General features: G+C 41.8%; 3 protein-coding genes across 7 annotated transcripts in view; 1 reads left to right on the top strand and 2 right to left on the bottom strand.

Annotated features, from left to right (window-relative positions):
* pbx4 (pre-B-cell leukemia transcription factor 4) overlaps positions 1-5,734 on the top strand; it is a 30,769-nt gene extending 25,035 nt beyond the window's left edge. For all 4 annotated transcript variants that reach the window (XM_053442603.1, XM_053442604.1, XM_053442602.1 and 1 more), the window contains 2 exons: positions 55-141; positions 2,190-5,734. In XM_053442603.1, the coding sequence (XP_053298578.1) occupies positions 55-98 (44 nt within the window). In that variant the 3' untranslated portion in view covers positions 99-141; positions 2,190-5,734. The remainder of the gene's footprint in view (positions 1-54; positions 142-2,189) is intronic.
* On the bottom strand, positions 1,689-10,351 carry lpar2a (lysophosphatidic acid receptor 2a). Its single transcript, XM_053442605.1, has 6 exons — positions 10,038-10,351; positions 9,525-9,725; positions 7,731-8,477; positions 6,989-7,251; positions 5,928-6,020; positions 1,689-2,904 (listed from the first exon to the last, which is right to left on the bottom strand). The coding sequence occupies exons 3-6, from the start codon at positions 8,467-8,469 to the stop codon at positions 2,887-2,889; spliced, it is 1,113 nt and encodes a 370-aa protein (XP_053298580.1). The 5' UTR covers positions 8,470-8,477; positions 9,525-9,725; positions 10,038-10,351; the 3' UTR covers positions 1,689-2,886.
* A 3,789-nt stretch (positions 10,352-14,140) lies between these two features.
* Positions 14,141-15,371, bottom strand: part of brd4 (bromodomain containing 4) — a 27,786-nt gene continuing 26,555 nt past the window's right edge. For both annotated transcript variants that reach the window (XM_053442688.1, XM_053442687.1), the window contains exon 20: positions 14,141-15,371. This exon is cut by the window's right edge and continues 18 nt beyond it. In XM_053442688.1, coding sequence (XP_053298663.1) covers positions 15,321-15,371 — 51 coding nt within the window. In that variant the 3' untranslated portion in view covers positions 14,141-15,320.

The raw sequence follows: 15,371 nt of genomic DNA, 5'->3' as shown, positions 1-15,371 counted from the left end.
TCGGTGTTGTGTTGACGTTTGTGTTGAAACGTGTGTGTGTTTTGTCTCTGACAGGTGGATACCCTGCACCGTGCTACACACCTGACGGGCGGCTATGAGGAGCTGTCAGGTAGTGGCCTCTACACCCCTCATCACCTGGATGTGAGTAACAAATTTAAGTCCTTCTTGTGGTGTAGCTGATGGATCACTATGCAGTTACTCAGGATCCCAAGTATCTGCCGTACACACTCAAAAAGAACTACCTCATAAGATTTGCAAGTCAAAAAGCATGTAGACCATAGACTGGATATATAAAGATGGACGACACCTTAAGTGTCGCCAAAGTGTTTTGATCGCCTTCTGGTGGCTGGACGCAGTATAGGTCATGAACCCCACCTCCTTCAAGTTAGTGGATGGGACATGGGCCCAATAAAAACTCAAAGTTCCCATCAAATATATTTTTTTTGGGGGGGTAAGTTTTGTTTTATTTATTTGATTCTAAAAAAAATGTGGTGGGACCTTATGATTGACAGCTGAGACTGACTCTTGATTGGTCAAGCGCATGTATCGGCAGGACCTCGACACCCCGGCTCCATCCCCCGATTGCTGTTGTTACTCTGGCTCCAAATTTGGTCTGCGCTTGTGTCTGGGACATTTTTGGCTTCATGCCTGGATAGAGAGAGGAAGTCGATTTACAGTCTACAATTTAGAAATGCTCCTTTTAAATCTGGATACATTTGGTTCGAAGTTTAAGATACTGTACAAAATACAGCAAAATTATGAAAGCTTTAGTGCATAAAAGATAAAAATAACATGGCAAATTGTACATTTTACATAGTTAAAAACAACCCATATATGGATAAATATATAGTGTGAAGATCTGCACATTGAAATGATGTTGAAACAACAGTTACAGTTGTAATCTAGATTTCTGAAAACGTAGTATCTTTGAAACCGTCAAACGAACGCTCACAGGGAAATAAGTTCTGTGGGTTTAACATCAGGGATTTATTACTTCGGGCTAACGATGGTCTGTTTGACATGAGCCAGGTCTCGCTCTGACGTCATGGTCGACAATTCCCTCCAGATCCAAGGCGGCTGCAGTCTTTTGGAGCCAGACTGAGCAACGTCAGAGCCTGAGGGGAAACCACGGTTCTTGCTGACCTTAGAGCTGATTGGTTCAGATGTTGCATCAAAACATCTGAACCCTTTCATATTTTGTGGAATTGGAGATTTTGCTTTTATTAGTCAGATTTTTTTTTATCAAAGTTCATTTTCTAAACAGAATAAATGTTGTGGTTAATGGTGACGTTCATCAGGCGGAGAGGCTTGTTTTACACAGTCTGACATGAATATTGAGGTAATACGAGGACTGATGTTGTGAATTGACAGTATAAATAGGACAAATTAAAAAGAGCGTGTCTTGTTTTTCTGCTCATGTGTATTTTGACCGTTGACGCATGTTTTGAATTTCTTCAAAGTTCTATTTGGAGAGAGACAGCAAGCAATTAAGTGATAAGCCAATTTAAACATGACAGCGAGCTGATGTGACGGCTGTCTTCCCTCAAATCTCCTGTAAAATGGAGGTTAAATCATAAAACACTGTCATGATGATCACAGGTCGATTGTACAGTGTTTTTAAAATCCACCCTGTCATACAGAAGACTGTTATCAAAGCAACAATTATGGAAGACTCAACACAAGATGAATAGTTTGGTCTCATTACATTTTATTACATTAGGGTCAAATCAAATAGAAAGTGTTTGTGTGTGGAGGCTGTGAAAACTGTCTCATCTTGTATGAGCTCAGTTAATCTGAGATGAAATGATCATGTAGAATTTATGAAGTAAACCATAAATATTCACTTAATTTGTTTCCCTTTTCTTGAGAAATAACAAAAAGAACTGATAAGAATCAATATCGGTGAGAGTTGTCATCCCCTTGTTCTATCCAAGTAGTAACTGAAGATGTTTGGGACAGAAACATGTTTAGTTCTCAAAAACGCTGCAAGCTAGTGTATAAATATATTCAAACATTTTGAAAGTGAAGAGTCACTTTATTGAATGGTTTTCAGACTGAATGCCAAGGTTATATTTTACATTTCAGGCACAAAATGTATCTTACTTTAAGCCCTAAGTTCAGAACTCAGATCAAAGTTTAGATTGAACTTGTTCTTTATGCTCAACACTCGTATCCCCGTCTGTTTGCAGGCTAACAGCTGGCAGGACACCACCAACCCTCCCTCGGTCACCTCCCCTCCTGGTCCTCCTGGCAGCGTCCACTCCGACACCTCCAACTGATCCGGTGGCTCCCTCTGCCATCTCTTCATTCCCACCGTGGTCTGCTCTGACCACCATCCTCTGACCCCCCCCCTCCCCCGCTCTTCAACACTCCCTTGTCTCTCAAGTAAACAGTCTCACCGGCCTGTTTTTTGCATTTCATAAACACACACTGTGCTGGAACACAGGACAGCCGAACCGCAGTCAGGAGGAGCGCTCCCTCCTCCACTTCCACAGCTCCACTCCAGCGCTCGGACACTCCGTCACTCAGACCGAAACATCTTCGCCATCACAGACTTTTTGAAAAAACCACTGACCCAGCTGTGTCGATGATCATGATGTCTGTACATAATGTGTAAATGCACGTTGACTTCACACAGTACTCACACAGCTTGTCCATGTGCCGTTGACCTCTGCACTCGATCCTTTGCGTTGGGAAACTGTGTGTGATTGCCTGTATCTCTTGAAGCCTTGGCATTTGCAGCCAAACCGTCGATACAGTCGATCACCAGGGAGCTCTGCTCACCTTGCTTGTACCAAAGTGCTGCCCCAGTAGTCGTCAACACATCTGTTCCTCCGAGATCAACCTCCGCCGACACGAGACGCCGTCGCATCTCCCGGGTGCCTCCTAGGTTGATATGTCATTCTGTTGGAGATTTCAAAGTGAATCACGGAGACGCGTGCAGAAGGTGCATGCAAATCCCCCTCCCCCCTCCTCCATACCGCACACACAGCAACACAACTTTTCAGTCGTTTTCATAGTGAGCTGACATAAAAAAGTGTCAAGCACAAACGTTAGCATCCTTGTTATGGGTGTCTCTACCTGTAAAAGGGTAGTGAAGGGGATCACTGTTCTAAACCAGGCGGGACAGGTGATATTAGGGCTGGCGAGAAGAGGATGAAAGGGCAGAGAGGGGAGAATAACTTTGGTGGAGTGGATGTAACTAATAGCCCTTTTTTGTTGCTAACCAATAGAGGGTGTTGGTAGGCGGCTTGTAGACTTTACTTCTTGCTTTCTGTCCACTAGTTATTTTGATTGTAGGCTATTTTCTAATGCTGTTTCACCAAGAATGCACCAGCCACCACCAAAAATGAGCTCAATAAAGCATCTAGACGACGTGGGGCGAGGGGTGGAGAGGTTGTGGGGCATCGATGTGTTATTGGGACAAACGTGACATGAATTTAGAAACGTGACTGTCTTCCATGCATGTAGGACTTCTAGGCGTGATATTATTGTTTTCATTTAACCTTCCGAGTTTTTAGCTTCGTTTTTATTAACAAAAAAAACCTAAAAAATAAAAGGGTATAATTATTACAGTCAGACCAAAAAGGAAAAAGTGCATCATGTATTGCTATGATGTGTGTGTCTCTGTGTGGGCGTGTGTACAGTGGATGTTTAAGTCAAACTGGCTGGTGCCCTCTGACCTTCGTGAGCATTAATAGAGACTGGGTGCTTCCACCAGCCAATGACACAAGCAGGTGGGGGGGTTCGGGTGAGACCTCCTCCTCCCCCTCCCCATCTCGGAAACATTTTACGCTCCTGAGCCCGAGGCAACACGCTACAACCTTCTGTTGTACCAAAAACCAAAAATACCACGTTCAGCAATGTAATAATGCTACTCTGTCTCTCTCTCTGAAGCTGGTGCACAGCCACCTTTGCAGTTCGAGGCGAGGAGGGAATTATATTTGTATCTGTGTCTCTCTGTGTGGTGTTGTCATGCCTCAAGTTGATTTGATTTCTCTTTTTTGGGGGGGAGGGGGAGGGGGGGGGGGTTGTTGTGGGGCTTCATAGGAAGGATGGGTGGAGCGAGAAAACTGTCATATCAGACCTGTAATTTGATTGTGCGCATCGAGGGCATCTTCTCCCCTTTACCCATCTTTTATTATCCTCCGGTAAAACCACAACCCTTTGTTTTTTAAGTTCTGTGGCCGATTGGGCAAGGGCTTCTCTGTCTCTCCTCTGTTGCCAAAAGTGAAGTCAAACTCCTGTTTTACGACAAACCTGCAGCGTCTTTTGGGGATTTTCATTCTTTTGGAACTATTTTATACATTTAAATGTCATGTGAATAACAAAGCATTTTGATAGTAAGGTAAAGCCTTATGAATATTTAAGTGTCAGTCGAGACTTTGTTGAACCATATGTTACAGAACAAAACTTGAGCTTATAAGCTGGTCACATGTGATAACCCACGTTTTAATTACCTGTTTTTGTTACTCATCGCAGTTCATACGACTGTATCTTGCAAAATTATCACCGCACCAAATTGTCATGCCCCTCCCCCCCCTCCTTTTTCTACCTGTTGTAATGGATGTCACTGTACAGTTTGTGTAATGTTTTCCGTATATATTTTCTTTTTCTTTCTTTCTTTTATAAACTTCGATGTTCGGTTGAGACGCCAGTTTTTACTTTTGGCCTTTTGTGTCACGGATTCACGATAACTCTGTATCAACTTTGAATATTATTTAGGTCTTTTGTTACATAACCGAGTGGCAATGTTTAAGGTTTAGAGGTGTGGCCGTCTGGTGCTGTGGAAAGATTCTGCGATGGATATTGTTTTGTTATTTTTACCCATGCTAATCCCTGGACACGTCTCATCTGATTCCACCCACGTTGTCCACACGTCCTCAGTTTTACAGTCAATTCCTCATATTTGCCACTTTTTGAGCGTAAATCTTTTTAAAAAGCTGGCTAAAAAATTTGATGGAAATCAGTGTGCGTCATTTTAAACCAGACAGTGATAAATTTAGGCTTTACCTTCATCAGCCAGTAATGACTTAACACAGAAGGAGCAGATGTTTGTGTTGTGTAAAGTTAATTAGATTAATTATACCTAAACAGTAGCTTATTTTATGATGTTAAATTCTTGTTCTACGCTGAAACAGGAAGAAAAGGTTCCACGTTGTAAGTGCATAATCTGCACTTTGCTCCTGTGACTCTGCTTGAAACGAACTCCAAACACCCATGGGTTCATTCTGTGGTCCTGCACTTAAAAGCTGCACATCGAATATACCTAACTTGAATTTCACTTTCTATTGTCGAAGGGGGTTTAAACCGTGTCTGGATTCTGAAGTGACTAAATGACTTCCACAGCATCAGACGTCTGAACCTCTAAACCTTTATGATTTCTTTGTTTTTATTAGTATATTTGTATCTCCCTTCTTTCCCTTGTATTTACCCCTCTCTCTACCTCTGTCTTTCCATTTCTCTTGTATATAACCCCCACTGTTTTCAGACCTGTGAGTCTGTATGAACTCCTTTTATACCTCAACTTTAGAATTGTTCTAGAAAGAGTAAAACAAAAGGAAGAATATGACAAATTGTAGTGTTCTTATTAGAAAATTAATAAAATGATTTAGTGTGATTTTTCTTTTCCCCCCCAGTATTTGATTTCTAATTTTAGGAGTGTTTCATTTTATAATTTGTCACAAATGCTCTTGTGATAGTCAAATGTAATAAAAGGAGAGATGGCACCATCTGATGATGTGAATGTGTCAAACGTCCCGAGAAATGATAAATCCTTTTAAATGATGCATCTTTATATATATACATTTACACATGCAAACACACTAGAGGTAGTTTGTCAGAATCAACATTTTTACACACTGTGTCCCGGTGAGATGACAGTAAAATCAAGCGGTTTCTTAAATGCAGGCCTACAGCCATCATACCCCCGCCATTGTCCAACCGTCTTCTTTATTGTTGGTGTCTTGAGACAAACACAAAGTCGGATCATCGGATTTGTGGACACAGTGGAGAGGCTCCTGTGGACACAACATTATTTTCTTAGTGCACAGGAAAACCAAGACAAAGAACTGGGATCCAGGACCAACTTTATAAAATTAACGTTTAACCAGAATGTCTGTCAGTAGAGAGAATACCTCCTGGGCCCAACAGTTCCTGTGTGAAAAAACATTAAATTGACTGGATATGGATTTTTATTTGCACCAAATAATTTCCATAATAATAATAATACATACTAAATAAGTCTGTATTATTTAAATCAAGATGCCAAGATGGTTGTTTTCATCTGTTTGTTAATGAGCTCGATTACACAAACTGCTCAACAGACGGAGAGGGAAGGGAGGAAAATACTGAAGGTTGGTTTTGATTTGGATCATAGGGCAGATTCAGTTTTTTTAAATGTGATGATTTCTCATGAATCGTGGTGGAAATAAATCAGACATGCTTAGGGAACAACAAATAAAACTCTTGTGAATTTAGATGCAGCTTCAGAAGGGGGCTGTTAGGCCTTGGTGGAGGTATGTGCTCCACTGAGGGACAATCTAGTTACCTCGTAATGTTGAAGAAAGTCAAACTCCTGCATCCGCCCCTCGATACCGACTCACACCAACATTGAACTGGTTCTCCCCTCGACCCATTCCACTGAGCTTCATGCCAATCCGCCCTGCAGTTTTCGTGCAACGTTACTATCAGTCACAGATCGCAGAGGAAAGCGGAAGTGTAAACTCGTGCACCAGAGGTTTTTCTTTCTACCTGGCCTGATGTGTTAGATTAGAAATCAGCATGTGCACTTGAGCGGTAAAAAAACAACCCTGCATGAGTCACTGAGGCAACAAGAGTGTGTTGTGAGAATCTGAGGCTTGTCCTGTTTATCTAAAACCACAGGTACTGTTTGGAGAGAAAAAAAAAAGCCAGTTTCAAAGGTCACATGTTGCACTACCTGGTCATTAAGCCTTCTAGCATTAACTCTGACTGGAACAACAGGTACCTCTGGTAGCGGAGAGTCAATCTCCAGAGGGAGAGGCTCCCTCTGCCGGCCGCCGCCTCTCCCACACAGGCAGCACAGGATCCTCTTGAACGTCCTGCGCATCTCCTCGTCCCGCAGGGAGTAGATGACCGGGTTGACCAGAGAGTTGCACTCGGCGATCACCAGACAGAACTTCTCGTAGTCGTTGGCGTGGCTGTCTTTACCCAGAAGCCCGTCCAGTAGGAGGGTCATGAGGCCGGGGGTCCAGCAGATCACGAAGGCGCCTGCAGAGAAACAGCCGACAGCAATGACCTCAAAACCTTCCACACGATCGGCCTAAGGTGCAGCTGTAAGATAATCGTTGGCCTGTGACTATTCATCATCTCGGTTTACCGGCGCCAGGAGATGAGTCACCTGAGCAATACAAGAGGAAACAAGATTTCATCTTTGTTCTTTTGTCAAATTCCTGACGAGCTCTGAGGAAACACACGAGGCTAAAGCTGTCGAACCGGTTTGTGGGATCCTGCAAACAGCCTCCAGCCGCTCATCCACTACCTTCTAAATAACAACAATTATCAATTCTCTTCAGTGGAGAGGGGAATACAGCCATTAAACATGACTTCATGAATATATGTACAAGAGATACGTGTTTCTTGTTTGGAGTGAAACTAAAATCTGAAATTGTGCAGAACTGGACGCCTATCAATAAAAAGCTGCACCCTCTGTTTCAACGTGTTTTCAGAGTCGGTGCTGAAGTCCTCACCCAGAACCATGGAGATGGTTTTCATCAGGTTGAAAACGGTCTGGCCGTGCTCCGAGCTGTGCTGAGACACGTACAGGCTCTGGTATCTCACGTAGACAAAGATGCGGGTGTACATGGCCACCATGATGAAGAATGTGAGCAGGTTCAGAGCCGCCCAGAAGACGAGGAAGCGGCGGCTGTAGAGCGGAGCGACGGTGGAGCAGTCGTCCAGCTGGCACTCGCAGTTCCACAGCATGGAGGGCACCAGGCCCATGGCGATGCCCACGGCCCAGATGCAGACGATCAGCAGCACCACCCGGCGCTTGCTCATCTTGCTGTGCAGCTGCATGGTGAGGATGGTCTGGTGGCGCTCCACGGCCACGGCCAGCAGGTTGGCCACAGAGGCCGTCAGGCTGATGTCGATCAGGGCCCCGCGGGTGTACCACTGCTCCTTGGTGAGCGTGCTGGTCCAGGGGCCGGTGTTCAGCATCAGGTTGGCGTAGGAGACGCCGGCAAACAGGTCCGCCGCTGCCATGTTGCCCAGGAGATAGTAGATGGGGAAGTGGAAGCGTCGGTTCATGAAGATGGCCACCATCACCATGAGGTTGGCCAGCACGACGATGAAGCACACCGTCAGGCCCAGACCGATCACCACGTAGTCCCGCGTCGTCCAGGCCACGCTGATCTTCTTACCCACCAGGTTGTAGAAGAAGGTGACGTTGTGGCTGTAGTAGCAGGTGTTGGACGTGCTGCTCTCCATGGCCGCGGCTGCAAGAACACAAAGTCCATCAGTTCATCAAAGAGCTGCAGCAACAGTCAATGATCAATATGGTTTTTATAATAGATGGATTTTCACCAGGCAAGAGACTCAGATTCAGCCACATCACTCAGATATGATGCTGTTACAAACTGGAAACACTGGAGAGCAACAGAAGCTGCTTCAGGGCTTTTGTTTTGAAAAAACTTTTGGATTGTGACCCGACAATATTATACTGAAGCAAAATAATGAAATAATTCATGAGGTGGAAACATTAAAAAGCCTTTACGAGGTCGGCAAAGATATAAAAATGCACCTGATGGCAACCAGTGTGCTGCAAGATGCAGGTGCATTTTTTAAATGTTATCTATAGAAGTATAGGTATATGCATTTATAATTTATAGAGGTGTATTTATTTACAGGGGTGTAGGTTTATTTTGTTGAGGTTTATTTCCTTTTTTTCATCAAAACTTATCACCTCTGTTCCAATAGGCACCTTTTTTTTAAAGGAATGTATTTCCAAACAAATGCCCTCCTTTTTTTGTGCCATTTTAATTTGTAACTCAATTTGGTATTTTTGTAATAATCCTCAATGAAAGAAAGAAAGAAACTACTGCTGCTAGTGTCTGAAAAACAGACTTTCCAGAATGTAGAGATATAGATACAGATATAGATATAGATACAGATATAGATACAACTAGGCTACGCATGCATGTGACGTGTGTGTGAATGTTGGAATTTCCACAGTTTGACAGTGAGACAGGACAGCAAATATAGTTTGAAATGTTTTTATCTATAAAGAGTCATAAGGAGAGACTAAATGTGACGTCATCAAAATGCTTGTTTAGTCCAGATAGCATTGATTCAGGGTTTGTTGTGTTTTATATTAACTTTCAAACCAACGAATCTGAGAATATGCCATCAACACACTTGATATGTTATCCCTGATTGATCCTGCACCGAGACACATGTAACTCAAACAGCTGGAGAGAAACAAATGGAGATTTTCATTTGGACTTTATGCATAAAGGAAATTAAGGATATTAAACCGAACTTACTGTGTGTGCGTCAGAGTCTCCTCCATCCAGACATGAAGCTCCCCGCTGCCTCACATGAGACGGAAAGTGTCTCTGCTGGTGGTGAAGGTGCTGGTGGGAGTGGTGCTACTGGTGCTGGTGCAGCCTCAGGTGATACTGAATCATCCTCACTCGGATCAGCTGCACCCGTCAGACAGGACTGATGGTGCCTTCACGCACAACCTGGAATGTGGGGGAAAAAAACACACTGGGTTTATTCCAGGCTCACAGGTCTCATCAAGTTCTTTCATACAGACTATTGCTCAGATGTTTGTTTTTTTGTAAGTACCATGAGTCACTCTGTGCTCCCACTTAGCGAAATTGGTTTGGCCCAGATTTGGCCCACATACCACATGCCACTGGAATAATGGCACTAGAAACGGTCCGCTCCTGTTTACTAGATCTGGGCCACAAGTAAGCCCGAGCAATACCGCACATCAACCAAAAGGGGGCCTGAATTTGTTCTGTGCTATTTGGGCCATAATCTCTATTTACCTCCTTGGTCACTTTAGGATCACATCCAGATTACACCTTGCCTGGAGCGTCGCACAAAATGCCGAGGTTGGTTCTCTGGGTTTTGGGCCTCGTTTTGCTACAAGCTCTTACAAGTAGGGCCACATTGGGCTCCCATCTATTTTTTGAGGGCCAGAAGTGCTGGAAACATCATATTCCTCACTGCGGTCAGCCAGCCGACACTCGCATCTCTGTTTTCAAATCAGCCGACACAGAAATTCTACTGCACTCATATACTGACACTTATGGTAAACGCATCAAAACGGCCCAGAAAGGGGACGGCGAAGGAGTACTCGAAGTTAGAGGCAGAACAGAACACATGTGGGCCTACGTCCGGTTTTCAAAATAAACTGTTGACATAATTGAAAAATAATTTCTTGGATTAAATTCACAATAAGTATATATTGTATAAGACAATATACATATTGTCTTAACTGTGTCATTTTTATGAATAGCATTTTGACATATAAATTATGAGATTTTTACACACAAAAAATCTGACATTTTTAGCTAAGAGTAGGAAATTTCTGGATACTGCAAAGTCCAACATGTGTACAATCAAATCAGTTCATTTCTGGATATTTCAAAATTCTATAAAAACACTTTGCTCAATAAGTTCAGAGAGAGACTGATACGCCTGTGTTCAGGACCTCTCTGACTACCTACATTCTGAAGATCATAAATTTTTACTGTATAGATTTGGAGATTTTTCAGAGTAAAGTCCAACATGTGTACAATCAAGTCAGTTCCTTTCTGGATATTTCAAAGTTCTATAAAAACAGTTTGCTCAATAAGTTCAGAGTGAGACTGATATGCCTGTGTTCGGGACCTCTCAAACTATCAATGTACTGAATATCAAACATATTTACTGTATAGATTAAGAGATTTTTCAAAGTAAAGTCCAATATGTGTACAATCAATTCAGTTCATTTCTGGATATTTCAAAGTTCTATAAAAAACACTTTGCTCAATAAGTTCAGAGTGAGACTGATATGCCTGTGTTCAGGACCTCTCTGATTACCTACATATTGAGTATCAAACATTTTTACTTTATAGATTTGGAGATTTTTCAAGTTAAAGGTCAACATTTTCGCTGTGGAATAGATCATTTCAGGATACTTCAAAGTACTGTTAAACCACTTTGCTCATAATTTCAGAGAGAGACTGATATGCCTGTGTTCAGGACCTCCCTGACTACATACATACTGAATATCAAACATATTTACTGTATAGATTAAGAGATTTTTCAAAGTAAAGTCCAACATTTTCACTGAGGAATTTTTTTATAGTACTTTGAAATATCCAGAAATTAACTGATTGGATTGTACACATGTTGGCTTTTACTTTGAAAAATCTCCAAATCTGTACAGTAAATATGTTTGATATTCAGTACATTGATAATTTGAGAGGTTCTGAACACAGGCATATAAGTCTCTCTCTGGAATTATTGATCAAAGTGTTTTACAGTACTTTGAAATATCCAGAAATTAGCTACTTGAAGCTAAAAATGTGTGACTTTTAGTTTGTAAAATCTCTAAATTGATACAGTCACAATATATACACATATATACACGATATATACTTCTTGTGAATATAATCCAATCCATTAACTTTTCAATAATGCATTTTGTATATGCTCCATGTCAACAGTTTATTTTGAAAAAACGATTTGGATGCGTTTACCATAAATGTTAGTACATGCGCGCAGTAGAATTTCTGTGTCGGCTGATTTGACCACAGAGACGCGAGTGTCGGCTGGCTTGACCACAATCCATCTTGGAAGAAAAATCCTGAATGCATCTTTATCTGAAATGCTAATTAGCTATGATGCTTAAACTGTAGAAATAACACCTTTTTGTTTTAATCACTGGGAATTGGAACAGACATAGTTTAATTAGTGTTAATTAGGAGGAGCACCTTATAGCAGCACAACGTACAAACCTAAACCTTTAACCGGATTGTCAGAGCGATAAATCAGATAATGAGACTAATAGTTATTGCTTTTTTAAACTGTTGTCAGTCACTGCGTCCTTTTAAATGTTACAACTGTAGGTGTCAAATAAACTAATAAAAACATAATCAGCGGAAGTTGTATGCTGGTATTTCCTGGTTATTTTGAAAGTGCCGGTAGTGCTGGTTCAGTCTTAGTCGCTTGAATATATTAGGAATCAGGGCTCTTCACTGTCCCCACAGTCTAAAGTGAGAAATGCAACACTGTGTTAAAATGGTTCCACAAGTAACAAGAACAGCAGAATCAACAGACACCATCACATCTGTAAATTCTATCAAATCAAACTAATATTATTACTATTCTTATTATGTGTTATTAACCAAATTCAAATATTGTTTCATTTGTGTTCTTAAATAAAAATATTAATTTCAGTAATTTGCTGAGCCCCAGCAGTGTGTCACTTTGTACTGTTGACATTAGCAGCCATCTAAACATGACAACTATAGAACAGAATTAAGATTTTCTGCAGTTTGTCCCTGGTTGCTTGACTTTGGTCAGTTTGAAATTTTGAAATCTACAAAAACTGAAAAGCGTACGTGTCAAAATGGATCACGTTATTACAGTTCTTATTCAAATGTAGCTGCTCTGTTTCTTCCAGGTACAGCTTTCCTGTGTAAAATATCCCAAAGAATGTAAAATGAGCTGCTACCTCATAAGAATCTGCTGGTGGAGAATCCCAGAGCTTGTGAGTGACATTGCAGATCCACCAGAGGCATCGAATTAAAAACAGAGACAAACAGTTTTTTTTCGTTTATTTTTTATTTTCTATAAAAGAAATGAGTTTATTCAATGATCATAACAGACTTATAACAGATCAGGAACCTCGATAGACCGGTCACATACCAAACGATAATCGAGGAAAAGGTTCGAACAAAACCCCCCCAAACAGAACACATGTAACACAAAATAAAATACCTGAATAAAGCAAACTCTGGGCTGAGCTGCGGGTCAGCACATTCTCGGTAGAACTCATGGCACATTATGTCCAACAGTTACTGTGAAAAGAAAAAAAAAGGCTAAACAGGAATGAAGTTTTTTTTGTTTTTTTTTACCCTTTCAAAACCAGTCTAATAATAAAAATTATATATTCATATATGGTGGACTTCATGGAAATTTTAAAAAAGGTGACTTAAGCACAAAACAAAATTCTCCTGAAGTACTGTTCATCTGTTTCTCCTCCTCCTGTTTCTCCTCCTCCTCTTCAATAGAATGCTTATCTACATTGCGGAACATACCTCCTTGTACCACACACTTAAAAAAAATTAATAACAATAACAAACAGTCACGCAATCGTCCAAATTTACACAGTCACACTCACAGACCAGACTCACACGCTAAGTGTGGCAATGCTGAAACATCTCTATCTAAAATCTGCTGATTGAACAAAATGAGAAAGTAGTTGTCAGGTGTGTACACTCCAGCTAAAACTAAATTTAAAACCCGAATATTGACAACGGGTAAAATATAAAATGCTGTCTTTTCCTTTTTTTATGTAATTTTATTTTTTTTACACAAACTCTTTCAAAAATCTCCCTCCCCGGTCAAATATTACACCACCCAATTCCGGACTCGCCCCCTTTCTAGACCCCCTCGAAGTGTAATATAAGCCAACGAGAATTGCAATACAATACAGGCACTGGAGAAAAACACCATAAGAGACGAGTGGAGAGGACGAGATGCGTTTCAGATCTCAACCCATCCGTGCTCCAGACGACGTCTCCAAGAACAGAATTAGAACTCACATCCACTATTATCGAACAAGAACAAATATAGAAATCAAAACTGTTTTTTTTCCAGCTTTTTCAGATTTGTGACTTTTGTAATCGTTTTTGTCTTTTTATTTTTTTGTCGTCGACACTGTGCCCGTGGTGATGCTTCCAAGCGAAAACTAACCAGGAGCTTTCTCTGATCCCTTCAACTATTCTTTCCCAACCTGGTTCACGAAACAGCTACGGAAAGGTGGCGAGTGTTGGTTTTTATTCCCGGATGTCCCCTTCCTGCCTCGATCGCTCCGCTTGTTGACATGTGATCTAAAACCCGCGCGGTAAGATCGGAGCTCTCGCAGCAGCGGGGGGGGGGGGGGGGGGGGGGGGCTACTCGACTCCTCACTGAACTCCTGCTAGTGTGACTGCTGCGAACGAGCCAATGATATGAACATCTCCAACATCATGTCTAAAAGTGTAATACAAATAACGGTGCAACACTCGTAGTGAAATTAAATTTCAACTAAAACTCGGAAAACAACCGAAACTTTCTACTCTTCTGCTAACGATTTTCCTGTTGCGGCTTTAAATAAGAAATACAAGGCAGGATAAAAACTTCAAATGATTCTGTGTCTGGTTAAAATCCTCATTGGAACTATGATTGATGCATATACGCAGGGGTTTTTATCCCCCGCCCCGACCGTGTTTTAGGACAAGTTATGGAGAATAAAAGAGAATGGGTGGTTTGGCATAGACGTAAGTGGCGGAGTGTGTTGGTGTGAAGATTCAGAGAGGGAAAAAAAATAAAATAAACAGTTATTGTAGTATAAGAAAATACTTCTTTACAGTAGTTACTACATGATGAAAAAGGTCTGCACTGCTCCTACTCCTGCTTTTTAAATGTTATTGGTTTGTCCATGTGTGCAGGCCACAGAACATAATGGTCTGTTTAGGAAAGAGGTGTAAGGCAAAGTGTACCTTCTCCGCTGAGAAATATACAGGATTTACAGTATGGAAGTTGTTGCCCCCCCCTCCCAAAATCGCTCCACTCCAACCATTCATGTGTTCACTTACAATAAACAAAACAGACCAGTCCTCTTCATCACCTCAGACATCTGGCAGTTTCAAAACGCAGTCCGTCAGTACATTATCAGAGCATGTTCATAGTTACTGTCTCTACTCTTGCGATTTTTGTTTGCGACCACGCACACTAGAAGCAAGTGTGACAAAGGCAACTGTGCCGATTTGGGAGGTGGGGGAGGAGGGGTCCTTTCCTCTTTCGCGGTGAGACGCCGCGCAGACGATGCCGAAATCCCCCAGAAATTACATCCAGGACAATGAGACTATCCCCGTGAGCTGGGAGCTTCCCATCCGGCATCCGAGCGTCCGTCACGTCTACACACAGCCCGTGTCCCTCTGTGGTGCGTGGTCAGCAAATCTCACTTTAGAGGAAGTGTTAATCATCCAAGGTTCTTTTATCCCCCCCACCCCCCGTCAAGGGAATCGTATTTTTTTTTTTTTTTTGCAGTTACGTTTCAGTTGCTCCTCTCCTCAAAACAGGTTCTCCTCAAAGATAGCCATTAAGTCACTTTGGAAATTCAT

This window comes from Pleuronectes platessa, chromosome 16 (genome assembly GCF_947347685.1).
Source record: "Pleuronectes platessa chromosome 16, fPlePla1.1, whole genome shotgun sequence".
Lineage (NCBI taxonomy): Eukaryota > Metazoa > Chordata > Actinopteri > Pleuronectiformes > Pleuronectidae > Pleuronectes > Pleuronectes platessa.
This window is presented reverse-complemented; position numbering and strand designations above follow the sequence as displayed.